The sequence below is a fragment of the Podarcis tiliguerta genome (genome assembly GCF_965153285.1).
Source record: "Podarcis tiliguerta genome assembly, chromosome: 17".
Lineage (NCBI taxonomy): Eukaryota > Metazoa > Chordata > Lepidosauria > Squamata > Lacertidae > Podarcis > Podarcis tiliguerta.
The window spans coordinates 22,037,611-22,060,970 of NC_139550.1; the positions used below are offsets into that span (position 1 = coordinate 22,037,611).

General features: G+C 43.2%; 1 protein-coding gene across 2 annotated transcripts in view; it reads left to right on the forward strand.

The window, feature by feature from the left end:
• The window catches only part of LPAR1 (lysophosphatidic acid receptor 1), an 84,499-nt gene extending 69,391 nt beyond the window's left edge, over window positions 1-15,108 (forward strand). For both annotated transcript variants that reach the window (XM_083420461.1, XM_083420460.1), the window contains one exon: window positions 12,535-15,108. In XM_083420461.1, the coding sequence (XP_083276587.1) occupies window positions 12,535-12,836 (302 nt within the window). In that variant the 3' untranslated portion in view covers window positions 12,837-15,108. The remainder of the gene's footprint in view (window positions 1-12,534) is intronic.
• Window positions 15,109-23,360: the final 8,252 nt, after the last annotated feature.

A 23,360-nucleotide genomic window follows, 5' to 3' on the forward strand; every position in this document is an offset into this window, starting at 1 on the left:
AGTGTGATGCTTTGCTGGCTTTAAAAATAAGGATAATACTGTGTGTTAATGGAACCATAGGAAAGCAGCTGTCTTTCAGAGGTGACGAAGGCTCTGTAGCGTTGCTACTCATAAAAAAAGAGAAAAAGATGTGGTGACAAGCTGTGAAATGAAACAAAACTAAAGGGCCAAGAAGATTTAATAATCTTTGGATGTCCACACTAGCTCATTCTCACATGATCTGTCATTCAAAATTGCCCAAGGAACCATGGGCAGTTGACATCTCATGCTCTTCTGAAATTAGGTTCCTACTCCTGCAATAGAGAGCCTATGGTACTTTCCCATGGAGCAGTTGACACAAGGTTTACAACAGGTGAGGATGCATCAGGGAAAGAAGTGCAAAGGTAAAGGGACCCCTGACCATTAGGTCCAGCCGTGACCGACTCTGGGGTTGTGGTGCTCATCTCGCTTTATTGGCCGAGGGAGCCGACGTACAGCTTCCAGGTGATGTGGCCAGCATGACTAAGCTGCTTCTGGCAAACCAGAGCAGCGCACGGAAACGCTGTTTACCTTCCCGCCGGAGTGGTACCTATTTATCTACTTGCACTTTCGAACTGCTAGGTTGGCAGGAGCAGGGACCGAGCAACGGGAGCTCACCCCATCGTGGGGATTCGAACCGCCAACCTTCTGATCGGCAGGTCCTAAGCTCTGTGGTTTAACCCACAGCGCCACCCGCGTCCCCGGAAAGAAGTGTATTTCCCCCCAAATAAAATTAAGAGCTTTCAGAAAATGTCATAGGTGCAGTACAGAAGTGCAGCAATGATAGAAGTCTGGACCAGAGTCCATAACTAAGGGTGTGGGAAAACCCCTCGGTTTTTGTGAGAATTCTAGGCAGAAGAGCCATATCAAAAATAAAGAGGGCGTGGCTGAATTGTAAGCTTAGGTACACATCATTAACATACATCTGCATACTATTTTCACTGGTATCATCAGTGCCAAGCAACTGAGAATGTGCTAAAGCAACATTCTAAAGTCTTCGCAAATCTTGAGTCAGCCCTTGAACAGTTAATTCATGACCTCATGTTATTGTTTCAGTGTTTCTTATTATATTTGCCATCTAAATTGTAGGCAAGCCCATAAGGACATAAAAATTATTGTTCTATGAGTGGCAGCTACAATTCTAATGATAGAAACAGATGTGTAAGCTGCAGCAAGATTCCTTGGTGGCTGTATTTTTTGGCCTTTGTGCAATATGCTCTCCCCCCCCCCCATGCTGCTCCCCCTCCCCATTTAGGCTCAATTCTTCTTGCACTCATCCGCCTATTATTATTATTATTACTACTACTACTACTACTATTTACTTAACCAGCGCCACTGAGATATAGCACAGCTCCAGAAGATTTTACTGAGTTAGGCAAAGCCTGAAGCTGGAGAAAATACATTCTTGAGTGGATGGCTGCTGAATAGAGAAGAACTATTTAATTTCTTCTTAGCTGGGTTTTTCATCAGCAGTGCTTGTTATTTCAGCTCAACCAAGCATTAGGAGCCTCCATTGCTTTTCCACATGGCATGGCTGCTCTTACATTTAAAATCCCCTCTCTTTAGTGGAAAACTTCCATAGTAACTCTGGAATGCTAAGGAGTGCGTTGGGGCTTACAGGCTGTACTTGACCCACTTAAACCCCTCTTTAAAAATATATATCAAAATATCAAAAAATGAGTTGTAAACTGAGAGATACTTCCAGAATGGACTGTTTCTAGAACAGAGACTGAATAAAGGCTTTCAAATAAGGAAAACTACTGCAGGGTCACCACTGAACCCATACATTCTTAAAAGAGATATTATTCTTTTCTGATATATTCCTCCTCCTTGCAGAAAATATTAATTAGAACTAGGTTGGCAGGAGCTGGGACCGAGCAACGGGAGCTCACCCTGTCACGGGGATTCAAACTGCTGACCTTCTGATCAGCAAGTCCTAGGCTCTGTGGTTTAACCCACAGCACCACTCGCGTCCCTTGTTGTTGTTTAGTCGTTTAGTCATGTCCGACTCTTTGTGACCCCATGGACCAGAGCACACCAGGCACTTCTGTCTTCCACTGCAGAGCACACCAGGCACTTCTGTCTTCCACTGCCTCCCGCAGTTTGGTCAGACTCATGTTTGTAGCTTTGAAGACACTATCCAACCATCTCATCCTCTGTCGTCCCCTTCTCCTTGTGCCCTTCATCTTTCCCAACATCAGGGTCTTTTCCAGGGAGTCTTCTCTTCTCATGAGGTGGCCAAAGTATTGGAGCCTCAGCTTCAGGATCTGTCCTTCCAGTGAGCACTCAGGGCTGATTTCCTTCAGAATGGATAGGTTTGATCTTTTTGCAGTCCATGGGACTCTCAAGAGTCGGACTACCCCTTTGTACCTTAGCTCTTGAGTTGCATCCTTGGCCAACTGCTAACACTGTTCTTATATGGCTGCAGTGGGGAATGTTTCCAAGTGCTTATGGGCTACAGCTCCCAGCATCCTTGACCACTGGTCATGCTGGCTGGGGTGGCTGGATGAGAGTTGGAGTCTAACCTTTGTGGTACAGTACTGAGTCCTTATATAAAAGCTCAGAAAGAGCTGGCTCTAAATATAGGCCAATATGTGCTTTGGATTGAACGTCAATATGACATGAAAGCATTAGTAAAATATGATACTTCAACAACACAAGGAAATGTTGGCAGGCCTATATTTTTAAAAGCATAAAAGCAAGAAAGGTGGTTTTAATTTGTTCCAGTGCGCAGGCTGCCTTATAGTTTGGGGTTTGTTGCTTGGATTCAAACCTACCCAGAGGTTCACTGGTGCAAATGAAAACAAGGGCATCCCCATCAGTAGCATGGAGATTACTCAAAGGGACTTGCTTTTGAATTTTGCCCTCAGGTCAAGTTCCCAGGCAGCACCAATAAGGAAGCTGTAATAATAATAACAATATATATATACTGCTGAACTTTAAGATGGATTTTTAAAAATAGTAGCAAATATAATACTTAACGGTTTTAAAAGTAGTCCCCTGCCCTGTGATGGATAAACTAGGGAAATTACAAAGCTCTTAGATATATTTATCACACACTTGAGAAGTCAAATGTGAATAGTGCCTTTGAGCCAAATATTTCTGACTTTCACTTTGTGCTTCAGGTGACCTCTTGTGGTGAGCCATAGATCTTGCAATAACATGGTTGTGTTGCTGCTTCATTGCCACGGAGATTGTTCCAGCAGTGGCCCCAATTTCAAAATACCTCTGCGTTCACAGTGGTGGTGTATTTACGGTCCTTAAAGCAAAATTGGCAAGTGTTTTGTAGTGTTTTGACTGTATTTGGATTAAATCCTGAAAGGTGGTTAAGCTATTCAGCTTGCCTAAGTTGCATGTTTTCATCTGGAGAATGGCTTTTTTAAAACGAGGGTTGCTTGCCATTTTTCTGAAAATAGCATGCCCCTTTTAGACCATTGTTGTTTGCTGTGGGAAAATGTCAGCTCCACCAGTGCGTTAAGGAGCAGCTTTAGATGGCAACCCATCTAGATGTTGTGTTTTTACAGGGATGTGGTGCTTTCCAAAACAGTGCTTAGAAATGTGGGACCGCTGAGCATTGTTTGATTCAGCTATCAGTAAATTAATGGACCCAGTTCAACACTGTAGCTCAGAAGCGATGAATGACTCCCTGAATTCCTTCTGCTCCCAGGCCTGTAATCTGCATCCTTTAATTAGCCTGCCTTTATTTTGGCTGATGCCTAATGAGTGGCAGTACTTTGGTTCGTGCCAAAGACAGAATGTGCTGCACTAATTTCCTCATGCTCATTTTTCAACAACCACATTTTTCAGGTAGTAGTATCTCAGAAAGCTGGAAGATCATACAGTGCAACTGCTTGCACTCACGCAAGATCCCTTATGCCTCAACATTTTTAATGAATTAGCAAGAGTATCCAGATGTATGGGTTGCCAGCACCAAGGGTGCTTGCAGCTTAATACTGTAGAGCAGGCATCCCCAAACTCAGCCCTCCAGATGTATTGGGACTACAATTCCCATCATCACTGACCACTGGTCCTGTTAGCTAGGGATGATGGGAGTTGTAGTCCCAAAACATTTGGAGGGCTGAGCTTGGGGGTGCCTGCTGTAGAAGGACCGTACAGATGTTGTAAATGGGTTTTTGGCAACAGGTTCCCTTTTAAAATAACTGGTTGTATTTTCTGTGGAAAGGGCCCATCAGGATTAAGTGAGGGGGAAATACAGACTACCAGTTTGATGCCAACATATGGAAGCTGTGGGGAATTTCCATGCACGAGGAGCACCGATCAAACAATAAGCACCCATCTGGAAGCAACCAAACTTCCATTATACTGGAGGAGCTTATATAGCAAGAAGTACATTGAGTTACACAAAAACACATGGCTAAGAGTAAAGCTAGGGTCTATTGTGTTGTGTGGCAAACTAAAACCTTGGAACTGCCAGCTTATTCTGAACTCCACCATTTCCCCTCCGAGAACTGAGACAACCTTAAAGGAACCTATTCAGAGATGAGCCTCACTGAGTTTAATAAGACCTGTAGTACAACTCTATACATACCACCTGGAATTAAGTCACACTTCTTTAAATAGTAAGTGCACGTAGGATTTCAGTCTTATTCCACCCCCCAAAAAAAACCCCCAATATTCTTTTTCTATGGCTGTTTCCCATTATTGTGATTTCCCTCTGTGCTGCCACCTGGTGCCGTTTCCCTCATTACGCAACTGGGGTTGCAGCGCTCATCTCGCTTTCAGGCAAAGGGAGCCGGCGTTTGTCCACAGGCAGCTTTCTGGGTCATGTGGCCAGATTGACTAAACCGCTTCTGGCGCAATGAAACACTGTGACAGAAACCAGAGCACATGGAAACGTTGGTTACCTTCCCATCACAGTGGTACCTATTTATCTATTTGCACTGGTGTGCTTTCAAACTGCTAGGTTGGCAGGAGCTGGGACAGAGCAGCGGGAGCTCACCCCGTCACCGGGATTCGACCCGCCGACCTTCTGATCAGCAAGCCCAAGACACTCAATGGTTTAGACCAGAGCGCCACCACGTGTGGTGTGTAGTGGTTATACTAAAACCTGTGTTTCAGTTCATGTATTGCTTCAGAAAGTGCAAGGTAGCTGGATTCACCTTTAAATGCAAACTAAATTGAATTTCTCTCCCAACCTACTTAAAAGGTTATTGTGAGCCTATGTACACCACATTGAGTTCCTTGGAGAAACGTGGGATATAAATGTAATGATCATCATCAGAATGGTGCAGGGACATGGCAATGTGTCAGCCTGGTTGCCTTCTCAACAGGGCAAAGTTGAGATGCCTTAGTTATTTGCCCAAATGTATTGGCCCATCACTGATGAAACCAAGGAAACTGCCAATGCAGTGCAACAGAGGAAGACAAAGAGGCTGAGCCCAGTTGCTTTAGTAAACCCCATTAACACTTTCACACAAAAAAAGCTGAGGAAGGGAGAAATTTTTGTGAAACTCAACCCTCTCTTTCCAGCTCACCACTATTCCTGATGTTCTTTAACTCGAGATTGCTCTACATTAACTATATCTCCTATTCTGGTGTATTTAAGGAGAATAGTCACATTGCCAGCAGAAATTGAAAACAGCAGAATAGTCCCCTTCTAACCCCAGTTGGCTGCTCATAGAGCATCAAATTAAAACTCGTGTCATAATCTATAGGCACCAACACTGGCCAAATGCCTCATATGTTTTAATGCCTTATCTCGGACTTTTTAAATAGCATTTGCACTGAAGCAGCATAGCAGAGAAGTTGTTTAACTGATAAAAGATGATAAAGACACAAACACTTCCTGTTAGTGTCAGAGTTTTGGCAGGGATGGGATTCCATGGGGACTGCATTATAACTTTTGTAATGGGTAAATGCTTCAAATTGTCTTGACAACAGCTGGGCCTCATTCATAACATTAGTTTCACATTATCTTTCTGGTTTTAGATACCATTGAAAATCCTGACTGTCCTAACTCAAATACTTCTGTCCTCTTTAAAGTTCCTCTGTTTATCTAAGCAGTTCAGTTTGTTAACTGAAGAATGAAAACTTACTTTGCCTGCGTCATTAAGAAATCCAGCCCTAGCATTTGAAGTGCTTTCAGTTTTCCCCAATTGATACTGAAATATAAATTCCATTCTACGTGGCACCCTACGAACTATGACTTTTTGCTCCATAAAAGAAGACTGTGTTAATGGGTTCTTTTAAAAAATAAAAATCATTACATGTACAGTGGTACCTTGGTACTTGAAAGGCTTGGCTCCCGAACAAATAGGCTCCCAAATGCCACAAACCCAGAAGTGAGTGTTCCAGTTTGGGAACATTTTTCAGAACCCAAATGTCCAACACTGCTTCCGATTGAGTGCAGGAAGCTCCTGCAGCCAATCAGCTGTGTCTTGGTTTTCGAATGGTTTCGGGAGTTGAACGGACTAAGTTCGAGGACCAAGGTACCACTATATGTGTGAAGCCTGTTACTTAGCTCAGCTCAGATGTGAGTGGTGTTGCCTAAGCTATACTGTGAACCTTAGAATATAATGTGATATGGTTTGTGCAGAAATCAGTGGCACAGCAGAGGGATATTCCCAGAACCTTATTTTGTGCAAAAACCGTCCTCTTAATACAATGTTCCTGGCTTCTCCGTATTTCTTTTTTTCTGCTAAGCATGCTGATAAGTATTTTTGAGCATCACTCCTGTCCCAAAACATGTGACGGAAATAAATGTTAGTTTGAAACATGGAGAAGAAACTCTCAAGTTGGATTCGTGGAAAAGCTTCAGGCATATTCCCCCCTCGCTCTGGGTGACTGGTCATTAGGGTCAATTTCACACGACTTTGCCTTGACCTGTGGGTTAGGCCCAACCCAACTGCAGTCAGAGTATAAAGAGGTACTTTTTAATTGCTGCAACATATGCTCAAAGAACTGGCGAGCCCACAGTAGGCCAAATCTACTTGACAGGCACTCTTGAGCAGGTGGTGAATGAATTAGGTAACCTATTTTATTTACACGTATCAATCCAATTGTTATCCCATCCATCTTCTCAAGCCTACATAGGGATCCCGTCAGCCCCAACTCAGCCATGCCCATTAGACTTCATTGCTTCACTCCACGGATGAAGCTAATTGGTCCACAACTTTGGATTTGCAAACATTCTTCCCATGCCTTATTATTCCCTTGTTTAGGAATCTGGAAGCAATGATGATAAAAACAAGATTCCTTTGGATTACAAGGATAAGACAGGCCTAGAAGCCAGGAGGCATAAATTATGTAGGAGTAACTGAGTCCTTTCGAATGCTTCCCCCCCTCTCTCTTTTTTATCAAAGCCTTGAAATAACTTCCTTTCTGCCATGCTCACCTTTTAGGTTTTTATTACCTTGGCACCATCTGTTCATTCCTTCTAGTTTTGCCTCATTGATTCCTTCTCCAAGCGAAACAAAAAACTAATAATCCTTTTTTGTTTCATGAAAAATGCTGATCCTCTTTTCATGTTCAGGAATAAAGGATGAAATATTTTGGAACTGGGAGTAGCCTAGAATAGTAGACTCCCTGTGGTGTGTGATTTGGAAAGGGCAGGCGCATTCCTGTGTCACCAGATAATCCTACCCCATAAGAAAAATAAAATGTGTCATGCTTGAGAGATACCTCAGCTGTTTGTTGGATAACTTTTCAAACAGACTCTTACTTACCCTGTCATTTGAAATAAGAATATTGTCCCATTGCAATTAGTACAAGAGTTGAAACGGGATAGTTTTGAGCTTTTGGATTTCAGATTTCATATCCTTGGAGAACCCTTTGCACATTGTAAGCAAAAGAACCTCCACTATGTTCTATCTAGAGCACATGCTTAAGGTAAAGGTAAAGGGACCCCTGACCATTAGGTCCAGTCGTGACCGACTCTGGGGTTGTGGCGCTCATCTCACTTTATTGGCCAAAGGAGCCGGCGTACAGCTTCCGGGTCATGTGGCCAGCATGACTAAGCTGCTTCTGGCGAACCAGAGCTGCGCATGGAAACACCGTTTACCTTCCCGCCGGAGCGGTACCTATTTATCTACTTGCACTGACGTGCTTTCGAACTGCTAGGTTGGCAGGAGCAGGGACCGAAGAACGGGAGCTCACCCTGTCACGGGGTTTCGAACCGCCGACCTTCTGATCGGCAAGTCCTAGGCTCTGTGGTTTAATCCACAGCGCCACCCACGTCCCTGGAGCACATGCTTAGGCCTGATTAAAAGGTGACACTGGAAATGTAAAACAAAACCAAAAGAAAACAAGACACTTAACGGCATTCTACCTGCTGCTTCTTGTTTCAACTGACCCAGACCACAGTCACCATGTACTGAACACCTATAGAGATCGTCGATCCATAATGTAGTAAAGCTGCATGCATGAGTGATATAACCAACTTGCATAGAACCTCACATGGGTTTTTCTCACATCCCTGGTGCAACATTTAAATTGGGTCTTAGTTTGTCCACTGCAGCGGCCAGGCATGTTGAATCTAGCTGTTGTGTCATGCAAAGTGAGTCATGCCATACCATATATATGCACATTGCAGGGGAAGAAACATAACAATGGAAAACCTATCTTTCAGGCTGTTTGGTTTACTGAGCAGCACTTCATGGAGCTGTTCTTATTCTGGGAACCGGGACCAGTTCCAGGTTTGAGTGGTCCCTGGGCATTGTGCTCTTGAGAAAGCCTACTCATCTATCAGTAGGTCCTGGAGGATTTACTTGGCTGTGGCAGCAGCAACACTCTTAAGTAGCGTCAGATCAATGTGATGTTGTGGTTGGAATGTCACCATATGTCAGGTGCGCGTGCAAGAGCCGGGCCCTGTCACCAATAGGACTTTGCAGGACTGGGGCCTTCCTAAGCTTGTTCTGAAGAGGCAAGGTGCGGCCACACAGGTGAGGCCGATTGGTAACTCACAGCACCTGGTGGCAAGAGCCAGGAAGGGGTATAAGGTCAGCATTTTCCTTCGGCTCTTTGCCACAGCAACATGTTCCCTGCCTTGCTTATTGATCCTCGGACCCCTGACTTCGTGACTCCTTGCTTTCTGACCCTCTGACTCCTGGCTTCCTGACTCCTAGCTTCTGGAAACCCATTCCTGCTCCCACCCTGCCATCTTGCCCCCAGTCCTGATGTCCCCTGCCAGGACTTTGATCACCCATGAACCGGACCATGACACCATAAGACCTGGAAGACCATGGTTCCAGTCGCCATACAGCCATGAAGCTCACTAGGTGGGCTTGGGCCAGTCACTCACTCTCAGCCTAACCTACCTTTGGGGAACAGGATAGCTATGTATGTCAGTGCACTGTCAGCAATAGGATCTGTCATGGCAATGGGCCCCTGGCAATTGAACTGCTTGAATACCTCTGTTTTAAGGCTTCTGTGGGGATTAACCTGCAGTGTAGAGCCTTGTTATCCAGCATCTCCATGCTGAGAGATGATCCACTGAGAACCGAGACAACTATTTTGATCCTTTTCATATTTTTGGCCCAGGAGCCGGTAGCCTGCAGCATTCTTTCCTTATTTACGTATGGATTTCATTTCAAGATGGTTGCAGCTCTTGCTTTTCAGTCATGTGTTGAAATATTCAAATTCATATTTGAATTTTAGAGTTGGAATATATACCATGAGGGCCATCTAAGCTCCTGGAATGCAGGAATCTTTTTCCCAATGTGGCAGTCAAACCCATGGCCCTGAGATTAAGAGTATTGTGCTCTACCAACTGAACTATTCCTATGCATGTTGTTGTTGTTTAGTCGTTTAGTCGTGTCCGACTCTTCGTGACCCCATGACCCCATGGACCAGAGCACGCCAGGCACTGTCTTCCACTGCCTCCCGCAGTTTGGTCAAACTCATGTTTGTAGCTTCGCGAACACTATCCAACCATCTCATCCTCTGTCGTCCCCTTCTCCTTGTGCCCTCCATCTTTCCCAACATCAGGGTCTTTTCCAGGGAGTCTTCTCTTCTCATGAGGTAGCCAAAGTCTTGGAGCCTCAGCTTCACGATCTGTCCTTCCAGTGAGCACTCAGGGCTGATTTCCTTAAGAATGGATAGGTTGGATCTTCTTGCAGTCCATGGGACTCTCAAGAGTCTCCTCCAGCACCATAATTCAAAAGCATCAATTCTTTGGCGATCAGCCTTCGTTATGGTCCAGCTCTCACTTCCATACATCGCTACTGGGGAAACCATTCCTATGCATACACCAACAACAACCTTCTTGTTATGTTACCTCTAGCTTGCTTAAACAGTTCAATACAGCAATTGCCTTCAAGGAATAGCTAAATCGCTTCCCACCCCCCAAAATGTGGGGACAATAGGTAATCTTGCTTATCTTTATTGCAGGTATTTTAATAGATGTTGAGAAGCTGTGCTCCAGAAATCCACATAGTTGTTTTGAAGGGATATGTTCCCAAGTCAAATAATAGATTAGATTTTTGCTCACTTATAGTAAGTGGCCCAGAATCTTGGAAGGTCAGTCCTTGATAGAATCATTCACTTCATATGGCCTCCTCTGCAAAAGCATGTAAAAAGGAAAATCTGATTAATGCAAGAGTACGAAGGTTACTTTTCTCACAGTCCTCAGGAAAAATGGCATTATTATGGCTAGAGGAGAATTTTGTTTGGTCTGCCTGTGTGACAAGGCTGGAGAAAGCAAGCTTAGGTGTAGTGGAGCGGGCATAAACACACCTGTAAGGAAGATTTTGAGTGTGGCGAATGGTTTGTAGGAGGGAGCAGAAAGAGAGAGGCTGTCTTCTGTCCTACCCTATGATGAGCTGAGGCTCTTCGGGCCAAGAGGAGTTGAAGACACTGTCATCTGGCATAAAAGGGGGCTGCAAACACCCTGAGGTTTAGGGGAGCATACCACAGCATATTTGGGCAAGCTGACTGAATGTACAGGTTGGAACATTCCTACCTTTTAGATTCCACACTTATCCAAATTTTGCGATGCAGCTATTGGTGGGGGACACACACTGAAATGTTGTTTGTCTTTTAAATGGCGTATTTTGGGATAAAATACCTTTAGAAATGCGTGTGTTGAGATAAAATACATGTGTAAAATGTATTTTGCGATAAAATGCAAATTTAAATGTGACTTTTCATGCTTTACTTTTTAATTCACATATTTATGAGGAAACAGGACGGAAGTGAACCAACCAGTACAAAACTGACGCAGATCAGAAATAGATAAATAGCTTCTCCCCCATCCTATGTTCCACTGAATGTGTCTTGCAAACTTTCCCTGAAAGGCATATGAAATGGGTTATTTCCTATTTTGAGGCTTGTTTGTTCACTCAAAAGATTTCTATACTGCCTTTCACCAAAAATGGTCACAAGGAGGTTTACAACATGTATTTTGGAATATGGTTTGTCTTTTTGTTCTCTGTAGGTTTAGCCACTTCTTGAGGTACCACCGCCAAATTTGGCATGAGAGTTCCCAATGGGGGTGAGGGGAGGTCTTCAACAACTTTGGGATGCTGGCCACCATTTTGAAACAAAATGGCAGACCCAAAGATGACTTTGGTGTAGCTTCAGCCAATTTTTGGCACGACAGGTCCAAACTTATAAATTACACTGTCCATTTAAAAATCGTAGTATTTATTATTATTTTTTGCTTCTAAAAATACCTGGGCAGCACCAGTACTGGATTCAAATCCCTGCTTAGTCCTGAAGCACTCTGTGCTAATCGGTATCTCAGCCTAGCCTACCACACAAAGCTGAGGATTAACTAGTCTTCACTCATAGTAGACCTATTGAAAGTAATGAACATAACTGAATACCATGCATGGCATTGAGTGCCTGGAGTAAAGGCATAATATTTAAAATGTGGTGAATGTGTTCAGAATATGTGTATAGATAGATAGATGATAGATAGACGGACAGACAGACAGATAAAACTTTATTCGCATTAGCCAATGGCCATAGCAACAGTAAAACATTACAGTATATGCAGAAAAGGTGTGCTCCCCATGACCCCATGGACTGGAAGATAAGGCCCAAATATTTGAAAGCTTTGACCTGTTTGATTGGCTGATTTCCCATACGCCAACTGTGGGGCCTATATTTTCTTGAGAGAACCATAACTTTGGTTTTCTGATAGTTTACGGCCAGGTGTTCTCTCTGGCAATACACTGAGAATTCTCTTATCAATCTTTTTAGGCCTATTTTTGTTTGGGATAAGAGAACTGCATCATCAGCATATAAGAGTACAGAGATTGGTTTTGAGGCCAGTTTAGGGGCATGGAACTCTGGAGATGTTAGACACTGGACCATGTCGCTTATGTACAGGTTAAAGAATGCCGGAGCTAAAATGCATCCTTGCTTGACTCCCTTTGTGGCTGGTACAGATCCTGTAAGTTGGCCATTTGTAGAGCAACACACTTTCAGCACAGTGTCATAAAAAGGCAGTTAATCAGATATAATAATCTTCTGTCTATGCTTGAGGTGTTCAATTTAGCCCATAGTCTTACTCGTGAGATATTCATATATATTATTTCTCCCTCTTCATTCCAGGTGCTTTTATAATCTGCTGGACTCCTGGATTAGTCTTGTTGCTCCTCGATGTTTGCTGCCCACAGTGCAATGTCCTGGCATATGAAAAATTCTTCTTGTTACTTGCTGAATTCAACTCTGCCATGAACCCCATCATCTACTCTTACCGGGACAAGGAAATGAGCGCGACCTTCAAACAGATTCTTTGTTGTCAGCGGAACGAAAATGCCAATGGCCCAACAGAAGGCTCTGACCGATCTGCTTCTTCGCTCAACCACACCATCTTGGCTGGAGTGTGTAGTAATGATCACTCTGTGGTTTGAAATTGAACTGAAAGGGGTTTTTTTTTGTTTTTCTTTTTTTAAGGAAACAAAAACAAGACACCCACACATGAGAATTTAGTGCTGGGTGGATTACTAGTTATTAAACAATTGACAACATTGTTGGAGGTCTTGGAAGCAGAGGAGAATAACAATTTTACTAAGCTCTACTTTAATCACTAATGGACGATAGTACTTTATTCACCAGTGCCCAGTCCACAAAAACTGCCCAGTCTTTAGAAGCCTCACTGTTGTTTTGTTTTTATCTTCTGCTTGGTGGAAGTAGAAAACGAGCTGCTTACACTGGGAAGCTGACAAACGTTTGGGAAAGCCATTTTTAAAGCTACTCATAACTAGCCTTCATCAGATGATATTTTTGTGATGGCCCTAACTGAAAGCATCTCCAATTAATTAAGCTTAATAACTGCTTCAGTGCCTTCTCATTTAGAAATTTAGGCTTCCTTCTTGTTGTTTTTAAAATGCATTTCATTAATAATTATCCCCATCAGCATGCTTTGTGATGGACATTTTCAGGGCAAGGACAGAAACCTGTTGTAGCCTTCATTTTTATTCACACTGCCAATAACAATGAAAAACACCTGTTTTACTACTACAGTTGTCAATATAGCGGCTGGGAAACGAATGTCTTTCCCTTGATTTACTAGAGTTTGAAAGCAGGCTTGTTGAAGATATGGATGTGCTTAATTCTCACACTGAAATCGGTGGGAATTAAAAGTTGTTTGGTGACTGGGTATATTGCCCTCAAGACATTTAGCGTTCTTTAGTAAAGAATTAAGCAATCTGCGTGACATATACTGGAAGTTTTAAGAAGTTTCTCATGGCCAGATCATATGGTGGATTATAAAATTCTGAAAGAGCCACCTTCAAATTGGCTAAGGTGAAGCATGACCATGCGTATGTTTTTTAAGTGTATTTGTAGTGTCAAGTCTTCTAATTGAAGGGATTTTACTTTTGGGGGAAAGTAAAACTTTTTTTAAAAGAAGGAATTTTCTTCGCTGTTTTGCACAGAGTGGGAGATATTTCTTTTTGATTTTTCATATTGCTTAGGGCTGGGATGTATGTGGCCAGTTTTCCTCTTACTCGCCCTAAAAAAGCCTGTGACAGGATTGAGGGGGATGACAGATTTATCTAGTTTAAGTGGGAAATGCTTAATCTAGTGGGGCTATCTTTTCTTTATTTTTAAAGCCACTGGCTGTGAGAATGGCAAAAGCAGGCCTCTCTCCACGCATGCCAGGACTGGATCTCATATTCTGTTCACTGAGGTTTAAGGTTCAAATGGCAGTGGGTAGAGAGATGGAACTTATCACCACCATCACCCTCGCAGACAGTGTATTTTAAGATGTAGGAAAAGGCAATCTTACTACGGTAGGCAACTCTCACCGGAAATCAGATGAACCAATTCAGTCACCCCTCCCCGCCCCCCCCCCACAAAAAAGTCACCCCACATTTGCTACCTAAGAAAGAGGTGGCAAATTCTGAGTGCTTTTGCACCTCGGCCCTAATTTTCCTTGTCATCCAACTATTTCCTTGACTCGGAGTCCAGTTTCTGTTTGGTTTTGATTTTTGTTTTACAGGCAACATAAATCAGTATCACAATGAAAATGTGTTAGTATTCCGTTCCTACAAACAAGATTTGTTATTTAGAAAAATGGATTTAGAGTTAAGCCTTTGCTTTCGTTACTGTAATCTCTTGATGGAGATGAAATATAAAGAGCTCTCTATAGCAAAGGCTAAGGATTTTAAAAAAAGGAAAAAAGAATTTGCAACCATTGTGATATTGGTGTAGCTCGCTACATCAGTAACAAATTTGCAGGCCTTCTGTGCTGAGAATCTGCGTACATCGGACAGAACATTTGCTTGAAACCTTTGCTTAAAATAGATCCCTCATTCTAATGTTCTGGAGCAACACATTCAAGATAGTACCATGTTTGTGAGGTAGAGTATGTAGATTTCTAAGAACAACGTGTAGCAATGTCAAAAAGGTAAAGAGTATGTACAAACATAGAATATTTAGTAATATCCTAAGTGAAAGTAACAGAGAAGTGTGGCTCATCCTACCAAAAGGTACCCAGAAATCACCTGCCAGTTAACCAAAAGTTTGTGAGATGGCAAATATGAAATGAAATTAAAAGCAATGAACCCATTGTTCTTTACTTATGTAATTTGCCTAATGAAGAAGTCAGACTGTTAGATTTTTTTTAAAAAATGCCCTCCATGCTAAGCCACTAATAAAGTTCTCTCGATGAATATGTAATGTTTGGTGTACATGTGCCTGTCATCATTCACTGGATTTGTTTGGCATCCCTCAACCAAACAGAACTAAAATGTTCCTCTGTACTACAACTATAGAAATCGTATAAATGGCTTAGAAGCCACTTTGGCAATTAAGCAGTTTATAAATACAGTGGTACCTCGGGTTACATAGGCTTCAGGTTACATACGCTTCAGGTTACAGCCTCCGCTAACCCAGAAATAGTGCTTCAGGTTAAGAACTTTGCTTCAGGATGAGAACAGAAATCGTGCAGCAGCAGCGTGGCGGCAGCAGTAGGCCCCATTAGCTAAAGTGGTGCTTCATGTTAACAGTTTCAGGAACAAATTAAGTACTTAACCCGAGGTACCATTGTAAGTAGAAAAGTAGCTGTATCCAGAACAGTTGTGGCAATAAGATGTGTAAGCAAGACTCTACAGTCATACCTTGGTCTTTGAACAGCTTAGTTCTCGAACGTTTTGGCTCCCGAATGTTGCAAACCCGTAAGTGACTGTTCCGGTTTGCAAACTATTTTTGGAAGCCAAATGTTCGATGGGGCTTCCGCGACTTCTGATTGGCTGCAGGAGCTCGCCTCGCTTTGGTTTTCAAATGTTTTGGAAGTCGGGACTTCCAGAATGGATTCCATTTGACTTCCAAGGTACGACTGTACTGTAATGTATACACAAAGGGAACACAAAACCTCACACCCACGAACTGATATGGAAATTTGAAGAACTGAGCTTAAGAATGGAAAATGAGAAACCGATAGGAACCGAAACTGACAGGTGCACTCATCCCTAGCTTCACCTCACTATTCATCTACCTCTTCTGCGATTGTTGCCGTAGCATGAAATCTTCTCTAGCGAAAGGCAAGCAGACCTTCAACCCATCTTGCATGTCACTGCGCCTGCCTCCCCCTTGTGCTGCCCTATGAGTTGTAGGGTTGTTGGTAGAGTTTGGACAGCTGTCCACAGGCACATTGGCTCATCCAGTCACCTGCTCCTACAAGAGCTATCCTTACTGTCTCGCAAACACAGAACATCAAAGCACATTGTGGGCAACCATAGAGAATGTTAACTCCTTTGCTTGTTTATCAGCATTCATAAGGAACTCCCTCCCAGCTTGTGTTTTGCTAGGCAAGCATGAATGAGCCAGGAATGTTCCTAGTAATTCTATTCCCAAAGGCAGCCCAACACTTCAGGATGTCGCTGAAGAAAGAGGAGGTGGTCCTCAAGGGAGAAGGGAGGCCCACCTAAGGACCAACTCTTAATATGATGGCATGCCTCTTCTCTCTCGGTAGCAGAAATGCAGATTCCAAGGCTGCTCTCAGATCTTTTGCACAGAGCGACCTCTGAAGAAATAAACAATCTGGCAGGCTAGATCAAAATAGAAAGGCCAAGTGTAGTGGTTAGCAAATGGTTTCTCAAATGTCAAGATTAAAAACCAGTTGACTGTGCACATCACACACGAGAATTCCTCCAGATCCATCCCATCTTTGTCTCCCTTTAAGACTTGTAGCATGATTGCGTTTAGTGTAATATATCTGTGTCTTAGAACTGCGCTAGCCCCAACTCCCAGTGGACACACAACCTCCGACACATAAGGGATGCATCTTGTATAAATGTGACAAAAGCGCATTCATTCCAATGGGTCCTTCCATTTGCTCCAGCAGATGCTTCTATTGTCACCTTCTTTGCAGCGACATTATTTACAGAAGTCATTGACAGTTCTAGTGTGCAAAAGCATTAGCAGCTTCTGTTTGAGAAATGGCGGTGGCTGTTCCTCTCTGTGTGTGTCCCCAAAACCCACAACTTCCTTCCAAGCACGCTGAAAGGTGCACCCAAAATTATTTGAAGAGGCATCCCCCTTGCACGGACAAGAGGGACAGCATACGGTGGAACCTCGTGTTACATACCACCCCCCTTGCTAATGCTTCAGGTTACAAGCTCTGCTCACCCGGAAGTAGATGCTCCCAGTTGTGAACTTTGCCCCAGGATGCGAGCGGAAGTCGCAGCATGGCAGCAGCAGGAGGCGCCATTAGCGAAAGCGTGCCTCATGTTACGAGTGGTTTCGGCTTCAGAACAGACCTCCGGAATGAATTAAGTTTGTAACCAGAGGTACCACAAGCATACACAATCTGCATCTTTTGAGTGGAGCAAAAAACTTGTGAAAATGCATAGTCCAAATAGCATGAAGAAGCAAATAAATGGTCTTCTTCTTAGGGCTATGCTTTAAGCAGGTCACTTCCAGATGACCTGTTTATTGAGTGTTCATCCTTGTTTGTTTGCAGGAAGGCTATAAAGCATACTATCAGGCAGTAGTTATTCCACACTTTCCCCCATGCCTGAAAAAAAATCCATTGGAAAAAAGGAGATCTGTTGTTCAATAGCACCAAATCCACTTTAATCGCACAAAATTGATTTTGCAGGTATGCTGTTGAATCTCACCCACAAAAATACCAACAGATTCAAAGTGCCCACAGTCACCTGCCTGGCTGGATAGATGTTTAATTCAGGCCTTAAAGAAGATTGGGAAACTTGTTGGAAGGACTATAATGTGTTACCTTGGTTTTAAAGTGTGTGTTTGCTCTTTCTTGGCTCAGTTTCCAGGCAGCTCATCCGCACATTCCAGTGTTAATCCCTTCGTATATGTGCTTTCCTATTTTACATGATCCATTTTATACTTGAGCTCAGTTTTATAAATATAGATCAAAGATGTTACAGTTTTATTTAAAATTCCTTTGAAGTTCACGTAACAGTACTTGACGTGGAGGTATCAGGAGAATGTGTGCTGTTTAAATTCACCTAGGCTTCTTGGATTTAAGCTGGTTGTGTGATGAAATGCCCCCTGAATTTCATATAAACTTTAACTCTGCTCTGCTCAACACTCCCTGCTGAAACATCCTTTCTAGGGAGGGAAAACAAAGTGGTTCAAAAAGTGCGTGCTGAAGACTGACTCACACATTACCAATGTGGTGCTGGAGCTACAAAAAGATTTCAGAATTATAAAGCGGTTCTAGTTCCCCCTCTGTTTGGTCTAATAATTTAAATCTAATTTGTTTGTTAACCGGGGGGATGTAGGAGTCATTAGGGAGGGATTCCACCCAATTTCAGCATCATTTGAATAACTGAATCACGTAGGTTGGTTGAATCACAAAAGAAGTTCCCACATTACGGAGGAACCAAAAATGCATCTCCTCCAACATTTCCCTGATAAAAATAGGGATGCCCTAATCAAGAAGAAGAAGAAGAAGACTTCCAACATATATAAAAACATAATAAAACACTTTAAAAAAAACCTTCCCTGTACACAGGCCTGCCTTCAGATGGCTCGGGGGTCGGATAACTCCATGCCCTCCAGCATTCCTCTCCAACAAAATAAGGACATCTGTGTAGACCCCAGAGTTTCATATATGGCAGTGTGTGAAATGGTTTGGGACTGAGGTTGACAATATGAAAGTGTACTGTACGCTAAGTGAAGTTTAAGCTGTGTTTAATAATAATCTAATATCAACTTTTGCTGATAATATTCCGGTAGCTAGGCCCAATTTCCGACTTTTGCACATAGATACGCGGGTGGCGCTGTGGGTTAAACCACAGAGCCTAGGACTTGCCGATCAGAAGGTCGGTGGTTCGAATCCCTGTGATGGGGTGAGCTCCCGTTGTTCGGTCCCTGCTCCTCCCAACCTAGCAGTTCGAAAGCACGTCAAAGTGCAAGTAGATAAATAGGTACCCCTCTGGCAGGAAGGTAAATGGTGTTTCCGTGCGCTGCTCTGGTTCGCCAGAAGCGGCCTAGTCATGCTGGCCACATGACCCAGAAGCTGTATGCCGGCTCCCTTGTCCAATAAAGCGAGATGAGCGCCGTAACCCCAGAGTCAGCCATGACTGGACCTAATGGTCAGGAGTCCCTTTACCTTTACCTTTTTCTCATAATAGTTCCCAATATTAAATGCACAAACTTACTGCATTGAGTGGCAGCACTTTTCCAGGGATTCTGACAAAGGATCCCTCTTCGTCCCACCTGGAGATGCTAGGAATTGAACCTGCAACATTCTGCCCGTAAAGCTGTTCCCCTAGCACTGAGCTACACTTAACAGTTATGGTTAATTCTGAGATTGCCTGTTTGGCCTTTGCCGCCTCTGGAAGTCTGCCTCTTGCGTGCAATAAAACAGCTTGTGTGTGGTCTGAAAGGCCACACAAGGATTGTTGGATATCAACTTTGGAAGGAGATCTTTTGAACTCTGGTCCCCTTTAAAACTGGAGACCTTCATTTAGAACCTTCGGGAAACAAGAGAGAATGAAATAAACAGATAGCTAAGCCATGGAGGATTTTTTAAAAAGCCACACAGGCCAAAACTATAAATTATTATAATTTTTTTCTTGAAAATCATTGTGTCTCAGCATGAGGTCGCCCCACCCTGAGGTGCAGTGTATCTGATGGGGAATATCTCCTGCCAGGAAGCAGCTCGTCAATTTATATTTCTGTTAACCACAATGGTGACTGATCTCATCGGAAAAAATAGAGAGAAGTTCAGAGTGTTGCAAAGATTATGAAAATCAATGTAAAGCTGTCTTTAAAAAAAAAAGTTTATTAAAGCAAATAACATTTTTTGTGGGATGGGGCAGTTGTATTCAACATAGAACATTCCATCATTGCGATAATTTCTCCTTATGCAATGGAACATTCTCCCCCTGTCCCTCTGTGTTCCCTACTAAATCTCTTTTGGGGTGTACCCTACCCTCTGGAGCTGATCAGAGAGAGGGAGAGAAAAGAGGTACAGAATTAATTGTTTTTTCTCCCTTTGGCAATAAGCACTGTGGAATTCTTAGGTACTTGAACATCGTGTTTTGCTCTCTTGGGAATTCTAATGGAAAGCGTTTGTGCGCGCATGTGTTTTGAGGCCCTCTTATGCCTTGCATCTGCCAGGGGAAGTATGCAACTCTCAGGGAGTGACATTCTACAGAGGAGAACTTCAGGGTGTTTGCTGTGTCCAGCTTGATGAAAAACGAGTGTCTAGGATCAGTCAGATGGTTGGGATCCCAACACATTTTTGTAATGAATAGATCTCCTGTCGCAAACCCGGGAAGCTGCCAAGTGAGGTCAGCCACAGGCCACATTTATGTAACTTTACCAATAGCATGAAACAATTCATAAATCTGTGTTAACAGTCTATGAGTGCACGGGAAAAGCTTCTGCCGCTCCTTGCCTTTGGAGCCATAAATCTTAATCTTGCAGAACCGCCAATGTTATAAGAACCACAACTTGGGAGTCCCAGGTGAGATTTTAAAAACAAAAAAACTGTCAGCGTTACACTGTTTCTGCTCCCCTTGAAGCCAGTAATACAATGGTGAACCTTTCAGGTGAAGCTGAGTGTTTCTCGAAAATGCACATACATAATCACCTCGTGTCACAGAACTATTTCCAACATGGGACACGAAGCAGATGTTGCAGGTAGGGTAGCCAAAGTATAAGAGGTCAACATTTTTTGGGGAAACGAAGGGAAATTCTGCAACAATGGTGCTGGACTGTTCTGAAATCTGCCTTGTTCATTGTGTTGAGATGCTCACCAAATGGCAGAGATGTGTGTGTGTCTTAAAATCAGCTTGCCATTGGTCCCGTTCAGATGAAAATATCTCAGCTGATTAAGCCAATATAGTCTCAAGCCTTTCCCGCCTCCTTCACCCCTTCTTTTAGGAAGCCATAACTAAACCAGGAAGTCTGGGTGGGAGTTGGGCAGTTGGCTGGCAGTTTTGCCATTGCTTTGCCGAGTGTGGAGATGTTGGTGAGGACAGACAAGATGTAATTTATGGACCACATCAAAGGCATTTTAGAAGCAAGAAAATCCTCTCTTGGGCTCAAGGGAGAGAAATGCATTGCATTGGATTTTATATGCATAAATAGCACTGCTTGTTATTAGTTGCCATGAAGAATCATCTTCAAAACCTTGGTGTGGAGTCTACTCCATCACTAGGGCTTTGAGGATGAAACCGCTGTGTCACTCTGCATGACTCAGAAAAATAGCCAATTCCTTCAGTTGCTCATAGTTCAAATCCTGTTTGCAGATTCATCATACTATCATATTTCTTTAAGTAGTCCGAAAAAGGTTTCCATTCTTTCACAAAACAATCGTCATTAGGTTTTCTTAGGACTCAGCTACATTAGTCAAAAAACAGTGTTTTGAATGCGTTATAAATGTGCAACACCAGATGGCGCAGCAAAGCAAAAAAAATCTTAGCAATTTTCCATAGCATTTTTTTTCTTTTGTTACAACGATTTAATTTCTGACTTATTAATAGTGGGGGTTTTCCCCCTGTGTGTAGATACACCCTTATTTTAGCTGTTAGCTTTGCTGATTCCACATAGTCCATGGCTTTACTTATCCATTTTTCTTTGGTGGGAACTTCTTCTTCCTTCCATGCAGAATCCTAGTTGCATACATAAACAACTTAATAATCTTTTTGGAACTTATATCACTATAATGCCTAAGAGAAAAGTTTCAGGTTTTTTGTTTTTTTTAAAGGTATAATCACTTTAAACATCTTTTCTTATCGTAGCCAGGCATTTTTTCGGAATAAATGCCTAATCATTAGAAACAAAGCAATGAGATACAGATACAAATATATTTTTGAACTAACTAGAAGCCTTAATGGGTGGGACACTCTCTGGAACATGAGAGTGAAGGAAAGCGAAGGGGCCTTCTCATTCCTGAGCCTAATTCGATAGTGTGCTAGGATTGACTATACTGTGAATGGCAATCTAACCACCTTCCCATCCAAACAGCCATCTGTGGCTGAATCATGGAGCAAAACCCTTGCTCCCAGAGGAGGCCAAGAAGCCAGTGGCACAGATTATTAGCTGCAATGTTTATACTGTAGGAGAGAGAATCTTGGCCTTCATCACCAAGTCTGAATACAAATATATACAACAGGAGAATGTTGTGAGTGGAAATACTGATTATTGTAGTGTTTGGATTGTTGGCAGCAGATGTGGCTAACTGAAGATCAAATCCTTGCTTAGCCAGGAAGTTCATTGAATAGTCTGGAACCACTCTCTCCCTGCCCAATAATGATAATCATTTTATTATTCGTACCCTGCCCATCTGACTGGGTTGTCCCAGCCACTCTGGGCAGCTTCCAGAATATACAAAAACATAACAAAACATTAAACATGAAAAACTTCCCTATACAGGGCCTCCTTCAGATGTCTTCTAAAGGTTGTATGGTTACTTATCTTCTTGACATCTGAAGGCGTTCCACAGGGAGGGTGCCACTACCCAGAAGGCCCTCTGCCTGGTTCCCTGTAACTTCACTTCTCATAGTAAGGGAACCAGCAGAAGACCCTTGAAGGAGGACCTCAGTGTCCAGGCTGGACAATGGGGGTGGAGATGCTCCTTCAGGTATACTGGGCCAAGGCCGTTTAGGGCTTTAAAGATCAGCACCAACACTCTGTGCTTGGAAACATGCTGGGAGCCAATGTAGCTCTTTTAGGTGTTATATGGTCTCGGCAGCAAGTCCCAGTCACCAGTCTAGCTGCTGCATTCTGGATTAGTTGTAGTTTCTGAGTCACCTTCAAAGGTGACATAGAGCACATTGCAGTAGTCCAAGCGGGAGATAACCAGAACATGCACCACTCTGTCAAGACAGTCTGCGGGCAGGTAGGGTCTCAGCTTGCGTACCAGACGGAGCTGGTATACAGCTGCCCTGGACACAGAATTGACCTGCACCTCCATGGACATCTATGAGTTCAAAATGACTCCTAAGCTGCACACCTGGTCCTTTAGGGGCACAGTTACTCTGTTCAGGACCAGGGAATCCCCCGCACCTGCCCATCCCTTGTGACCCAGAAACAATACTTCTGTCTTGTTCGGATTCAACCTCAATCCGTTAGCCACCATCCACCCTCCAATTGCCTCCAGACACTCACACCTAACCTTATGCAAGCAAAAGTCATTAGCACACTTCCAGCCAGGCAAAAACATTTGAGGAGGGGAAGAGCACAGCCACAAAGGGGGTGAGGCCTGGGAAGAGTCACAGGGGCCAAGCAGAGAGGCCTGGGGGGCCGCACTCAGTTCCTGAGCCTGAGATGCCCCACTACAGAACAAAACAAACTCCTCTGCCCTGAATCAGAATCTTGTTCTGAGTTCATTATCGTTTGGACCATATATTCTTGTTTTCATGTCGAAAACCTGCTTATCTTTCTAAACCGTCTAGTATGTAGTATACCATAATATTTTATCCAACGCTTTTTAAACACTGCCG